The 15,563-nt window shown below is 37.2% G+C and overlaps 1 protein-coding gene and 1 long non-coding RNA gene across 4 annotated transcripts in view; one reads left to right on the forward strand and one right to left on the reverse strand.

The window, feature by feature from the left end:
• LOC123275720 (uncharacterized) overlaps positions 1-15,563 on the forward strand; it is a 50,788-nt gene that overhangs the window by 26,139 nt on the left and 9,086 nt on the right. The window lies entirely within an intron of this gene.
• The window catches only part of ATAD2 (ATPase family AAA domain containing 2), a 66,645-nt gene that overhangs the window by 12,196 nt on the left and 38,886 nt on the right, over positions 1-15,563 (reverse strand). For both annotated transcript variants that reach the window (XM_044743772.2, XM_044743774.2), the window contains exons 15-19: positions 15,422-15,512; positions 14,453-14,767; positions 7,842-7,974; positions 7,283-7,469; positions 6,386-6,571 (exon numbers count right to left, since the gene is read on the reverse strand). In XM_044743772.2, coding sequence (XP_044599707.1) covers positions 6,386-6,571; positions 7,283-7,469; positions 7,842-7,974; positions 14,453-14,767; positions 15,422-15,512 — 912 coding nt within the window. The remainder of the gene's footprint in view (positions 1-6,385; positions 6,572-7,282; positions 7,470-7,841; positions 7,975-14,452; positions 14,768-15,421; positions 15,513-15,563) is intronic.

Below are 15,563 nucleotides of genomic sequence, written 5' to 3' on the forward strand. Positions count from 1 at the left end.
TTTACATATGTTGGATTTACATAAAAACCATGTATGCAATAGATTAATAACCAAAACACATGGGATCTTCTTTAAAACTCAAGACTCCAAACTATAATTCATATGGTAACTAATTTGGTTATATTTTACTTAAAAGGTTTTGTTGAGATCAGCTAATTCACTTACACAGCCAAAAGTGAGATATGAAAATAAGCAGTTGTTCAATAAGAATAAAAGCCAGAAAATAACAAATGTTGGTGAGCATGTGGAGAAATTACAGCCCTTTGCTGGTGGGACTGTAAAATGGTGCAGCCACTGTAGAAAACACTATGGTGGTTCCTCAAAAAGTTAGACACTGGGGGCTGGCCCCGTGGCTGAGTGGTTAAGTTTGCGCGCTCCGCTGCAGGCGGCCCACTGTTTCGTCGGTTCGAATCCTGGGCGCGGACATGGCACTGCTCGTCAGACCACGCTGAGGCAGCGTCCCACATGCCACAACTAGAGGAACCCACAACGAAGAATACACAACTATGTACCGGGGGGCTTTGGGGAGAAAAAGGAAAAAATAAAATCTTTAAAAAAAAAAAAAAAAGTTAGACACTGAATTACTGTGTAACCCAGGATATATAGCCAAAAGAATTGAAAGCAAAGTCTCAGACAGACACTTGTATACCAACAATCATAGCAGGATTATTCACAACAGGCAAGAGGGAGAGACAATCCAGAGGTTCATCACCAGATGAACGGATTAACAAAATGTGGTACATACTTATAATGGACTATCATTTGGCCTTAAAAAGGAATGAAATTCTAACAAAAGCTACAACATAGATGAACTTTGAAAGCATTATGCTAAGTGAAATAGGCCAATCACAAAAGGACAATACTACATGATTCCACTTATATGAAATACCTGGAATAGGTAAATTTGGAGACAGAAAGCTATTATAACAAAGGTTACCAGGGGCTGAGGGGAGGAAGGAACGGGGAGTAATTGTTTAATGGGTACAGAGTTTCTGTTTGGGATGATGAAAAAGTTCTGGAAATGGATAGCAGTGATGGCTGCACACTGTGAATATACTTAATGCAATGTACTTGATGCCACTGAATTGTACACTTAGAAAAATGGTTAAGATGGTAAATTTTATGTCGATTTTACTGCCCAAAAAAAGAATAAAAGCAAAACAGATGCCAAAAAGATGTTTCTAAACAAACCTCTAGACCTTTTCCAATATTATTATTAGAGGATAGCAATGTTTATTCCTTGTAGGATGCTTGTGTGCTTTATTTAGGTATCTTTGATAGCGAAAAGTTTACATTCATAGCTTTTGAATTTTCTGCTTTGCAGGGCCTTCCATGCTCCAAAATCATGAAAATGTTTTTCTCTAATACATTATGATATGAATATTTTCCTCCTGTCTCAATATCACTTATGAAATAAATCTGTACTTTTGCTAATTCATTTGCTAAATTACCATGTATACAAGAGTCTACTAATGGACTGTATTCCATTAATTTGTCCATTGTGGCCCAAATTCCAGAGTTTTATTCACTAACTTTGTGATATGCTTTAATATTTGGTGGGCCAAGAACCTCCTCGTTGCTTTTTCAAAATTTTCTTGGAAATTCAAGCACTTTTTTCCTTCTACATTCAATTTTAGAATCCACGTATCTTGGGATTTTTATTGGAATGTGTACCTTTCCCCCCTTTCTGTGGTCTGGAAGTTATATGTTGTATTTCTATTCTTTTAAGTTTTAACAGACATATCGAAGCTGCTTTTTCTACCAAACTGTAAGGTTAACCAATATCTACATATCAGACAAAAATCTGAACGTGCTTTTACTTTCTTCTCCTCCTTCACTGTCTTTCCTGTCATTTCAAGTTCAGACCAAGACCAACTTAGATTTAGTTTCATATTCTTTAAAAAAATTTTTTCTATCACAATTTGTGATGTTTTACTGTTTTCTTTGATCAATGCTGGTTATATGCCACTTCTGCAAAATAAAAATCCAAGAGGAGAAATAATCCTTTAATAATTCTTTCAGTCAGAGGTTTACGGGTAATAGTTTCTTAGGCATTGCATATTCAAAAATATCTTCTCTCGCACTCAAATGCTAACTTTCTTGGGCAGAAAATTACAAGTTCAAAACTATTTTCCTTCAAAACTTGAAAATGTTGCTCAGTTGTCTCCTTAGAAGCAAGTGTTATCAATGAAAAGGTAAAAGTAAATTGGTTTTCAGTCTTTTCTAGTAATATTTTTCTCCTGGTAGATTTTTAGATTTTTTTCTGTACTTTTGGGCTTCTGAAATTTTATCCAGATGTGGGCTTTCTTTTTTTTGAGGATATCAGCCCTGAGCTAACTGCTGCCAATCCTCCTCTTTTTGCTGAAGAAGACTGGCCCTGAGCTAACATCCATGCCCATCTTCCTCTACTTTATATCTGGGATACCTAACACAGCATGGTGCGCCAAGCTGTGCCATGCCCGCACCCGGGATCCAAACCCGCGAACCCTGGGCTGCCGAAGCAGAACGTGCGAACTTAACTGCTGTGCCACTGGGCCAGCCCTGATGTGGGCCTTTTTATATCCATCAGTTAGAACACAAGAGGCCTTTGAAATCTGAAGACGTATGCTATTCTTTAACTCTATGAAATCTTCTATTATGTGACTATTTTCTCTTCCACATTTCTTTTTTTCCTTCCATAAATCTCATTAAATAGATGTTAGACCTAAATCTAGCTCCTCTGCTTCCTTTAACTTTTTCCTCACTTTTCAATTCTTTGTTCTTTTGTATCACACACTGTAAGAGTTCCTGGCCTCATGATCTTCCATCTTGCTAATTCACTCTTCATCTGTCTGCTCCTTTTCAGCACTGTGGGATTTATTTGGAGGGAATTATTTCATTTATAACTCCAACTGGTTCTTTTCCACAACAGCCTGTTGGTGACGCATAGATATGATTATCCCCAGAGTTGTCCTTCCTCAATTGCATACTTAGATGCTTTTTTTGTTTATTCTAGCTTCTACTTCCAGTGATTATGGAAGAAGCTAGACTATATCGGAAACAGCATGTGCTTGCAATTTGTCCTTGGGGCACAAGGGTTCCCCATTCCTCCTGATATCAGCAGCCATAGATAAGTCATTGCTCTGCTACACTAGTCCTTGAACCCACCATCACTGCTCTAGATGAGGACAAACAACTCTGCTGACTGTTGGCTGGCATGGCCAGAAGTGAAGAAAGCCAATTATCCCAAAGTTGTCCAAGGGCTCTTTCGATTCCTTCCTAGCACTGACACAGAGTTAGAAACCACTCCCATCTTTCAAAGCAGTCCTTTCACGTTCATGCTTTGAACTGTGGTTAACCTCATCAATCTAATCCCCACTGCTTTATCTTCCATGGATTCATGAAAGTTTCTAATCCATTGACGACATTCTTCCCCATTTTCCCATACTGCTCTGAGTTGTTAGGGTCCACTCATTTTTGACTTAGAGGCTCATGCATATAGGTAGCCTGACTGCAGTTATGAGATAGACAAACTTTAATGTAGCTAATAATAGTACACCGTATTTCTCATATATTATAGCCCAATGCTATACAGACAGTATCATTGAATTACTAATCACCAAGGCTCAAAGTAGACTTGCTTATTTGCATCCATATAAACTAGATTATTCATTTTTTAAAATGAGCAATTTCTGGTCCTGTGCCCATTCCATCTTACTATACAGTGTGGTACTGGGGTACTTTACCCATTTTACAATTGTATGCTTAGGAAATATTACCCTAAGGAAACAGAGAAGCTATCCTTTAAAAACGATCTTTAAGTACAGAATTCCCACATTCTTGATAAAGTTATCCCATATTAAACTGATTACAGTTTTCCAATCTCCCCACAACCATATAAAGAAAGTTCAGCTAGTCTCTTGTTATCAAGAGTATAAACTTATTATCTTTGTTTTTAATTTCAAAATGACTAACAAAGTTTTCACCGACAGTGAGTACAATAAACCAATGGTATAACGTGGCTATTAAACAGCATTTTTTCTTTACTCTGTTAATCAGAACACTGCTAGAGTACTTAATTCATTCTGGGTACAGCCTTTCAAAAGGAATATAAAGAGAAAGACGTTCAGGAGAGTGACTAGAATTTTGAAGAAACTAAAAATATGTGTAATGTGTGGCAGAGCCTGCTATTACCATACTCCATGTAATCTTCTTTTTGGGCACACTGCTATCATATTTCCTATCTCCCTTATACTTAGGTACAGCTATGTGACTGAATTTTAGCCAAAAGAATGTTAAGGAAATAATATGCATCACTTTCAGATGAGGCCATGAATGGGCCACTCCTTTCAGGCTGAATGGAATGAAATCAACCTGAAAAGCCATGTGATAAAAATGAGAACGCTCTCTCAGTTCGAGTGTCTGAATGACTGCATGGGGGAGAGCAGACCTGCCAATCTACTCACCTGCCTAGTATTGTTAAGTGGGTAAGAAATAAACTTCCATTGTATTAACAACCTTAAGGAATATAGCATATCATAGAAGAAATGTTTAGTGTAAAGAAGCTTGGGTCAGAGTGGGTAGAGAGAAATGAACATAAAAGAATATTCAAATATACAAAGAATGACAGATTAGGCAGGTTTCATATAGTACCTGGAAACAAACAGAGATTAAGCATTGGAAGCCTCTCAAAATAAGCTGATTTTTTAGGAGTCAGAGCTAACAAAGTGAATAGTGAAGAAAGTGTTTCCACAAAGGTGGGATATCCACATAAAGGAGAGTCCTGAACTAGATGATTAATTAAACTAGAAACCTTTAAGACCCCTTCCCACCCTAAGAGTCTGTAACATATACTTATTGTTCATTTCTCAGCGTATTCAACTTACAGGAATAATTCACAATCAACTACTAAAACAGAGTGATCAGGGACATAACCTGGTCTTTTGATAACTCTGAGACCTCATTTCCTTCTCCTCTGCCCTTCACTCATTCTAGCCATCCTAGCCTTCTTGCTATTTTTCCAACAGACCCAACACAATTTTGCTTCAGGGCCTTTGCACTTATTTTTCCTCAGTCAGGAACCTTTGTCCTTCAGATACTCAAATAGGACCCTGCCTTACCTTTTTCAGGTCTTTGCTCAAATACCATTTTCTTAGTGAGGCCTTACCTAGCCTATTAAACACTGTGGCCCTACCGCACTCTTCTGGCACTGTTTAGTTAAATTTTTCTCCATAGCATAGGTTAGTATTATATATTTTATTTATTTTTGTTTGTTTCCCCCTCAACTAAAATGTAAGCCCTAAGAGGCTATGAATTCTTGTCTACATTGTTCACTGCTATATTCCCAGTGCCTAGAACCATGCACAGCACAGAATAAACACTCAATAGATAGTTCTTTAAGAAAACATTTGAATTTATCTTCCTACTACTATTCTAAAAACTGTAAAACAATTTTGTCAAAGCTATGGAAAAAAGTATTAAATTCACTCATTTAAAAAAAGCCACAGAAGCCTAATATCTGCTTCCTATGTGCTGTGGGGACAGAGAGGTAGAAAAGAAAGTCCCTGACTTCATGTACTTTACATTCTGCTAGGAGAGACAGAGTCAAACAAATTAATATTTAATGGCAGGTAGTAATAAAAACAATGCAGAGTAAGGGAAAAGAGAGTGATGGGCAGAGGAGCTATTGCTATAATTGAGAAACTGATCAGGGAAGGCCTCTCTGAGGTGATCTGGGCAGAGACCTGAGAAAAAAAGGATTATGCCAGGCGAATATCTAGGAGAAGAGTATTCTAGACAGAAGCAGCATGAACTTTTGTCGTCATTGGTAGTCATCTAAGTAGGACAGTAATGATACTGTCAAAAATTTTAAATGTGCACACTCTTTGACTAAGCTGCAGTTATTCCACTTTTAGGAAGAGATGCTAGAAAAATTCACATAGTAATGCTCATAGAAATTATAAGCCAAGGATGCTCACTGTAGCAGTTCAATAGAAAAAACCTGGAAAACAAAATACCTATGAACAAGGATTTGAATAAATAAATTACAGTACATCAAGACAATGGAAAAAGCCATGCTACTCTTAAAAAAGAATGTGACTTACGAATTAGAAAATACATAAAATATATAAAGCAAACTGCAGAATAATATGCATCATACAATCCTATTTTTGTAAGAGAAAAAAACTGATAATGTAGCCTTATTATATGCATACACTTATATACACACCATCCTGCCCAATAAGCACATATACCAAAAGTTAACAATGGTATCTTTGATAAGAAAACTCTTCCTTATCATTTTATTCACTTTTGTAGCACTTGGAACTTTTACAATAAGTTCTTATTACTTTGGTATGAATAACTCTCTTTTTAAAGTATAATGATTTTCTTCCCCATAAACTACCTCTTCTGGCAGAGCACAATGGGGTTTGTCAGAAGTTGCAAGTAGTAAAACTGGAGCAAATGAAGGAATATTCTGTAATAACGTGGTAAATGTGGCTTTGAGTGTTGGTCCAACTATTTCCCACCACAAGTGAATATGAGGAACATACACTATACTTGGTGCAGTTCTCTTAGCTTCACGAATCATCTAGTAGAGAAAAAAAATTACATTCAGTTAAAGAGTCAACACATAAGTAACGCTAGCTTTATTAGTCTGGAACAATGTTTTACTTTCCAAAATTATCATATAAAGTCCTCAAGTTTTCAAAATGCTTCCCTCAATCCCACAATCTTATTTTTATTTATTTATTAAAAATTTTTTTTTTAAATTATTGTAGTAACATTGGATTCCCACGATTTTATTTTTGAATGTTTTGTGCAAGTCTCATATTTAGGAAAACATAATTGCTTCAAGCAATTAGAAAACAGCTCAAGAAATCTACAAGACTTTTCTGTTGTGGTAACCAAGGTTAAATATAAATATAAAAATAGCAAACACAGAAGCAGCAGAATATCTGAGTACTTAAAACAGAGCAGTCACTATTTTAAGTACTTCACTCATTTAATTCTCACAACAGCCACACAAGATAAGCACTATTATTATCTCCATCTTGCAAACGCGGAAAACAAGGCAGAGAGATCTAATAACTTTCCTAAAGTCACACAGATGTTAAGTGGTGTAAATGGAATTAAAACCCATACTCTTTAATGTCTAAGCAATAATGCATAGTTCCATTTTATAAACCTGAAGTTAGAAAGACAAAAAAACACAGAACAAAAAGAATGCAGCAATTCTAGATTCTGCCTCGAGAAGACTGCTTTGTCTTACAGCTTATTTGTCTGGACAACAATAAATTACCTGGGCACACGTTTCTTCAGGAGACGTGGCACTGACTCCAAAAAGAACAGGAATGTCTAATGTATATACTGCAAATTTTTCCAAAGCATGGATGACAGCTGGTGCCAAATGAGAACCCTGCCCAAATCCTGGTTCTCCCACTATCAATATTCTTGGTCGAAAAGACATAGGCTGATAACAAGCATTTCTGAAAGAAATGAGAAATAGAGTATGTTTTAGAAAAAACAGAGGTTTACATTTTCCTCCCAAATTACCAATTATGAACTTTCATAAGTCAAAAGTTTTGATTACACAGCCAGCCAATCATAACAGCACAGTTGAGACGGTTTTCGGAAACAATCAACCTCCACAGATTTTTAGGAATACTTTATACAGTGTATAGGAATACTTTATACAGTGTAATTTCTACTATAGTGACAACTGTAACAACAACAAAATTTCTGATAAGTTAAAAAAAACAGCAGATTAGTTGGCATCTTTTGTCTTTTCAACCACCACCTCATTTAGTTTTAGGGAATTTACACACCAAAAAATATATTTATTTCCAAGGGAAATGTACCTATTCAAATGAAGAAAATTAAAATTCTCTTTAGGCTTATTAAAGGATTTTTGAGAAAGTCCATTTTCATATACTGATGAAACATCATCATCACTGTATGCCAAGTCACTTTCTAGCAGAGGACAAGAAATATCTATAAAACAAAAAAATTGTATATTAGTAACTTTTCAGGATTGCAAACCAAATCTTGAATACTTCAGTTAGCAAATCAGTGTACCTCGATAAATTTGTATTTTAAGGATCAAAAATATTTGTGTAGATATGAATAACAAATAAATATAAAAATGCATTCCAAACTTAAAATAGATTAAGTTAAAGGCAATCTGTGAAGTAAATTTCCTTCAAATATCCAGGCAAAGCATGACCAAATTCCTTTCATTTTTTATTGAGGAGGATTAGCCCTGAGCTATCATCTGCCGCCAATCCTCCTCTTTTTGCTGAGGAAGACTAGCCCTGAGCTAACATCTGTGCCCATCTTCCTCTACATTATATGTGGACTCCTACCACATCATGGCTTGCCAAGCAGTGCCATGTCCGCACCTGGGATCTGAACTGGCGAACCCCGGGCTGCCGAAGCAGAATGTGCAAAATTAACCACTGTGCCACCAGGCCAGGCCCCCAAATTCCTTTTAAGAGGCTCTTTATAAAGAAACACTTCAGGGGAGTGACGTCAGCGACATGGTGGAGTGAGCTCACCTGGGACTCTCTCCCCTCCAAAGTACAACCGAAAGGAACAACCGCATTCCAACAAAAAAATCCTAATAGCACGGAAATCATCAGAGACCCACAGCAGCCAAACGACGGATGGCGGAGAGGCTGGAGCTGGCCTCAGAGGAGCTGGAACGGGGTAAGAGAGAATTTCGCTCCCTCCCCTAGAGCCTGGGATCCCTGCTGCCGGAGGTTCCATGAGGGAAGGAGTGGGGGAGGGGCTGCACATCCGCGGGATTGTCCAGGACTCCCACAGGCCCATGCAGTGGAAACCCTCTAACGAGGGAAAGCTTTTGCGTGGGAGGACCCTATCAAGCCAGGGCCCTGGGAAACCAGAGAGCGAGTGCTGATCGGAATGCAGGTCGGCGTGCAAGAGAAAGTGCCCCTCGTCCCCCAACCTGCGCTGTGCGCCGCCATTGCGGCTGAAGTCAGAGGGCTCAGAACACGTGCTCTCAACCCCTATCTAGTGGCAACAGGCTGTAACTGCAACCGAATAATAGCATTATGCACAAAAACCACTCCTCTACCATCCAGCAATTTATAAAAGCTCCAGACCAGAAGGAAAACAATAAAAACACAAAAGTATGTCCTGAGGACTTGGAAATAGGTAAACTAAATGACAATGAATTCAGAATAGCTATCATCAAAAAACTCAATGAGGTAAAGGGAAATATAGAGACACAAGTCAAGGAGTTACTTCACAAAAGAGATTGAAACTATGAAGAAGAATCAATCAGAAATACTAGAGATGAAAAATACAACGGATCAGATAACAGAGAATACAGATTCCCTGAATGCCCTTGTAGACACCATTGAGGAGCAAATTAGCATAATCGAAGACAGACTGAATGGCTCCAGATAGAGGAAGAAAGAGAACTAAGAATTTAAAAAACTGAAGAAAATCTCTAAGAAATAGCTGACTCAATGAGAAAATGCAACTTAAGAATTATCGGTATTCCTGAGGGCATAGAAAAGGAAAATGGAGCAGAAAGTGTGCTCAACGAAATAATAAAGGACAACTTTCCAAATCTAGGGATTCAGAGAGAAATATGTGTGGAGGAAGATTTCAGATCTCCTAGATTTGCCAATGTAAAAAGACCCACTGCAAGGCATATAGTGGTAAAAATGCCAAAAATGAATGATGAAGAAAGAATACTCAGAGCAAGAAGGCAGAAGAAAATAACCTACAAAGGAACCCCCATCAGATTTTCAGCAGATTTCTCTACAGAAACCTTACAAGCTAGCAGAGATTGGAATGACATATTCAAAACATTAAAAGATAAAAATCTTCAGCCAAGAATAATCTATCCAGGAAAAAATATCCTTCAGATATGACAGAGAAATTAAATCTTTTCCAGACAAACAAAAGCTAAGGGACTTCGTAGCCACAAGACCTCCACCACAAGAAATCCTCAAGAAGGCCCTCATACCTGAAAAAAGAAAAAAAGGGAGAAAGGGGTCACAAAACACAGAGTGGGGAGACAAATACATAGAATCAGAGTAGTATAGCAAATATTCAACTATAGCATTAGGATAAAGGGAAGGAAAATCACCAAAGCAAAGACAATCTTATCACTCTGACCACAAACTCACAACACAAGTTGGAATAAGAGATGAAAATAATAATTTAGGAGGGGAGGAGGAAAGGGACTGAATCAGTTTAGGCTAAGGAAGTAAGAGACCACTAGAAAAAGGACTATGTTATACAGCAGATTCTGAATACAAACTTCAGGGTAGCCACTAAACTAAAAAACAGAACACAGACACAAAACATAAATAAGGAAAAACCTAAGAAACCCAGCATAAGAAATTGCAGAAGTCAATGGGTAGGCTAAAACACACAGGACAAGAAACAAAGTAAACACAGGAAAACCGGAAAATGAGCGACAGAATGACAGCATTAAGCCCTCATGCATCAATAATCACCCTCAATGTAAACGGATTTAACTCTCCAATAAAAAGACAGAGTGGCAAAATGGATTAAAGAACAAGATCAAACAATCTGTTGCCTCCAGGAAACGCACCTCAGCTCCAAGGACAAACACAGGCTCAGAGTGAAGGGGTGGAAGACAATACTCCAAAGCTAATAGCAAACAAAAGAAAGCAGGTGTCGCAATACTTATATCAGACAAAACAGATTTCAAGATAAGGCAGGTAAAGAGACATAGAGGGCCAATATATAATGATTAAATGGACACTTCATCAACAAGAAATAAAGCTTATAAATATCTATGCACCAAACACAGGAGCCCCAAAGTTCATAAAGCAACAATTAACAAACCTAAACCCCACTCACATCAATGGACAGATCATCCAGACAGAAAATCAACAAGGAAACAGTGGAGCTAAACAAAAAGCCAAAACAGTTGGACTTAATCAACATATATAGAACACTTCATCCAAAAACAGCAGAATACACATTCTTCTCAAGCGCGCATGGAACATTCTCAAGGATAGACCATATGTCGGGAAACAAGGCAAGCCTCTACAAATTTAAAAAAATTGAAATAATAACAAGCATCTTCTCCGATCATAATGCTGTAAAGCTAGAAATTAATTACAAGAAAAAAGCTGAGAAAGGCACAAAGATGTGGAGACTAAACAATATGCTATTGTACAAGCAATGGATCATTGAAGAAATTAAAGAAGAAATCAAAAAATACCTGGAGAAAAATGAAAATGATAACATGCCATACCAACTCACATGGGATACAGCAAAAGCTGTATTAAGAGAAAAATTCATTGCAATACAGACACATCTTAACAAACAAGAAAAATCCCAAATAAGCAATCTTAAACTACACCTAATTGACTTAGAGAAAGAAGAACATACAGCCCAAAGTCAGCAGAAGGAGAGAAATAATAAAAGATCAGAGCAGAAATAAATGCTATTGAAACAAAATAGGCAGTAGAAAGAATCAATGAAACAAAGAGCTGGTTCTTTGAGAAGATAAATAAAATTGACAAACCCCTAACCAGACTTACAAAGAAAAAAAGAGAGAAAGCTCAAATAAACAAAATCAGAAATGAAAGAGGAGAAATAACAACAGACTCTGCAGAAATAAAACGGATTATAAGAGAATATTATGAAAAACTATATGCCAACAAAATGGATAACCTAGAGGAAATGGATACATTCTTGGACTCCTACAGTCTCCCAAAGCTTAGTCAAGAAGAAGCAGACAATTTGAACAGACCAATCACAAAGAAAGAGATTGAAACAGCAATCAAAAGCATCCCAAAGAATAAAACCCTAGGACTAGATGGCTTTCCCGGAGAATTCTACCAAACTTTCAGAGAGGATTTAATACCTATCCTTTTCCAGCTATTCCAAAAAATTAGGGAGGATGGAACACTTCCTAACACATTCTACGAGGCCAACATCATGCTGATACCAAAGCCTGACAAGGACAGCACTCAAAATGAGAACTACAGGCCAATATCGCTGATGAACACAGATGCAAGAATTCTCAACAAAATTTTGGCAACGCGAACTCAGCAATTCATCAAAAGGATCATACATCATGATCAAGTGGGATTCATACAAGGGACACAGGGATGGTTCAACATCTACAAATCAATCAACGTGATACACCACATCAACAAATTGAGGAATAAAAACCACATGATCATCTCAATAGATACAGAGAAAGCATTTGACAAGATCCAACAGCCATTTATGATAAAAACTCTGAACAAAATGGGGATAGAAGGGAACTACCTCAACATAATAAAGGCCATATATGACAAATCCACAGCCAACATCATACTCAATGGGCAAAAACTGAGCGCCATCCCCCTGAAAACAGGCACGAGACAAGGATGCCCTCTATCACCACTCTTATTTAATACAGTACTGGAGGTTTTGGCCAGAGCAATTAGGAAAGAAAAAGGAATAAAAGGAATCCAAATAGGGAGGTAAAAAGTGAAACTCTCATTGTTTGCAGTCAACATGATCTTATATACAGAAAACCCCAAAGAATCCATTGGAAAACTTTTAGAAGTAATCAACAACTACAGCAAAGTTGCAGGGTATAAAATCAATTTACACAAATCAGTAGCATTTCTATACTCTAATAACGAGCTAACAGAAAAAGAACTCAAGAACACAATACCATTCACAATCGCAACAAAAAGAATAAAATACCTCAGGGTGAATTTAACTAACGAAGTGAAAGACCTATACAACGAAAATTACAAGGCTTTTCTGAAAGAAATGGATGACGACATAAAGAGATGGAAAGACATTCCATGTACATGGATTGAAAGAATAAACATAGCTAAAATATTCATTCTACCTAAAGCAATCTACAGATTCAACACAATCCCATTCAGAATCACAACGACATTCTTTACAGAAATGGAACAAAGAATCCTAAAATTCATATGGGGCAACAAAAGACCCCGAATTGCTAAAGCAATCCTGAGAAAAAAGAACAAAGGTGGAGGCACCACAATCCCTGACTTCAAAACATACTACAAAACTACAGTAATCAAAACAGCATGGTACTGGTACAAAAACAGGTGCACAGATCAATGGAACAGAATTGAAAGCCCAGAAATAAACCACACATCTACAGACAGCTAATCTTTGACAAAGGAGCTGAGGGCCTACAATGGAGAAAAGAAAGTCTTTTCAACAAATGGTGCTGGGAAAACTGGAAAGCCACATGTAAAAGAATGAAAATTGAGCATTCTTTTTCACCATTCACCAAAATAAACTGGATCAAAGACCTAAAGGTGAGACCTGGAACCAGAAGGCTCCTAGAAGAAAATGTAGGCAGTACACTCTTTGACATCAGTATTAAAAGGATCTTTTTGGACACCATGTCTTCTCAGAGAAGGGAAACAACAGAAAGAATAAACAAATGGGACATCATCAGACTAAAGAGCTTCTTCAAGGCAAAGGAAAACAGGATTGAAACAAAAACACAACCCACTAACTGGGAAAAAATATTTGCAAGTCATACATCCAACAAAGGGTTAATATCCATAATATATAAAGAACTCACACAACTCAACAACAAAAAATCAAACAACCCGATCATAAAATGGAAAGGAGACATGAACAGACATTTCTCCAAAGATATATGGATGGCCAATAGGCACATGAAAAGATGTTCATCATTGCTGATCATCAGGGAAATGCAAATCAAAACTATACTAAGATATCACCTTACACCCATCAGAATGACAAAAATAACTAAAACAATGGTAACAAATGTTGGAGAAGTTGTGGAGAAAAAGGAACCCTCACACACTGCTGGTGGGAATGCAAACTAGTGCAGCCACTATGGAAAACAGCATGGAGATTCCTCAAAAAATTAAAAATAGAACTACCATACGATCCAGCTATCCCACTACTGGGTATCTATCCAAAGAGCTTGAAGTCAGTAATTCCAAAAGTCCCATGCACCCCAATGTTCATTGCAGCATTATTTACAATAGCCAAGATGTGGAAGCAACCTAAGTGCCCATCAACAGATGACTGGATAAAGAAGATGTGGTATATATATACAATGGAATACTACTCAGCCATGAAAAACAGAATTGTCCCATTTGCAACAACATGGATGGACCTTGAGGGAATTATGTTAAGTGCAATAAGCCAGCTGGAGAAGGACAATCTCTATGACTCCACTCATATAAGGAATTTAAACATGTAGACAAAGAGAACAAATTAGTGGCTACGAGGGGAAAGGTCGGGTGGGGGGTGGGCACAAAGGGTGAAGGGTTGCACCTACAACACGACTGAGAGACAATAATGTACAACTGAAATTCCACAAGATTGTAACCTATCAACTCAATAAAAATTAAATTAAAAAAGAAGAAACACTTCAGCGATGTATAAAAGATTTAGCTTTACTGATAATGAAAACTAAATGGGCACCCAAGTTTCATACCTGAGTCTAATGCTTTATTTGTTCTGATTTCTGCATGTGGAAATACTCTCTGCAGGGCTTCGAGGATCTTGTGAACAGTGCCTTGCAGGAGCGGTTTCACAATGGTGGACAGTGCCTGCCCAGGTGATGTCACAGCTCTTTGGGAGGCTGGTATCATCTTGTGCATGGCTACCTCAAAATCCTTAGCTGAGATATTAATTGACGAGAGATCCAACTGCAGTTTCTCACTAGTGGTATATATCTGTGGGTAGCGGCGACGTAGAGCACATAAAGCAGCCTCAGAGCATATCGACTTAATATCTGCACCACAGTATCCTATTCAAGGCAACCACAAAAATGGTAAAAAGTAAACCACTACCCTATTAGCATAACCATGGTTAAAATAAAATTGAAAATCAGCATAGCAATATAGTAGCAAAATATTTAGGAGTAATAAAGCTAAAATCCCTCATGCACCCAATGAACTTATATGGTGGTAATAACCATCAAGAGATCAACTTTTGTGAGTGAAATTTACAAGCATTAAGTACAGCATGGGGCTAAGAGCAAGAATTTTAAAATCAGACAGAGTAGGTTCAAATTCCAGTTTGTCATTTACCAGATGGGTGATCTTTGGAGAATCATTTATGATTTCTCAGCAATTTTCAACATCTGTAAAATGGGGATAATGCTATGTACTTCACAGGAATGATGTGAGAATTACTTGAAAGAACATAGGTAGAATACTTAATGAGATGATCAGAAAAATGTAAAGAGCAAAGACAGCTATTATTTTTATTGTCTACTTTGCTCTCCAAGTTCCCTGATAGCCAATCTGTCAAATACCTCTATTCGATATCTGGGATTTTTTAAGAAGAAAACATGTCACAAATATGAGATGAGAAACAAATATAATCTTGCAAGACTACAACTTGTTTCATCTTTAAAACGCAAATAATATTTCTTTTTAATGCTTAAAGCAATGTTTACCAACACAGTTTTCTGCTAGTTCTTCTAGAAATACGTCCAGTGGTTTAGGATTCCAATCCCTTGTGTGAATCTTCAGAATTTCTTTTCGAGCCTACATACAAAAACAATTTCACTTTTTATATCTATAATAAAGTGGTATTCA

This window comes from Equus asinus, chromosome 12 (genome assembly GCF_041296235.1).
Source record: "Equus asinus isolate D_3611 breed Donkey chromosome 12, EquAss-T2T_v2, whole genome shotgun sequence".
NCBI classification, from domain to species: domain Eukaryota; kingdom Metazoa; phylum Chordata; class Mammalia; order Perissodactyla; family Equidae; genus Equus; species Equus asinus.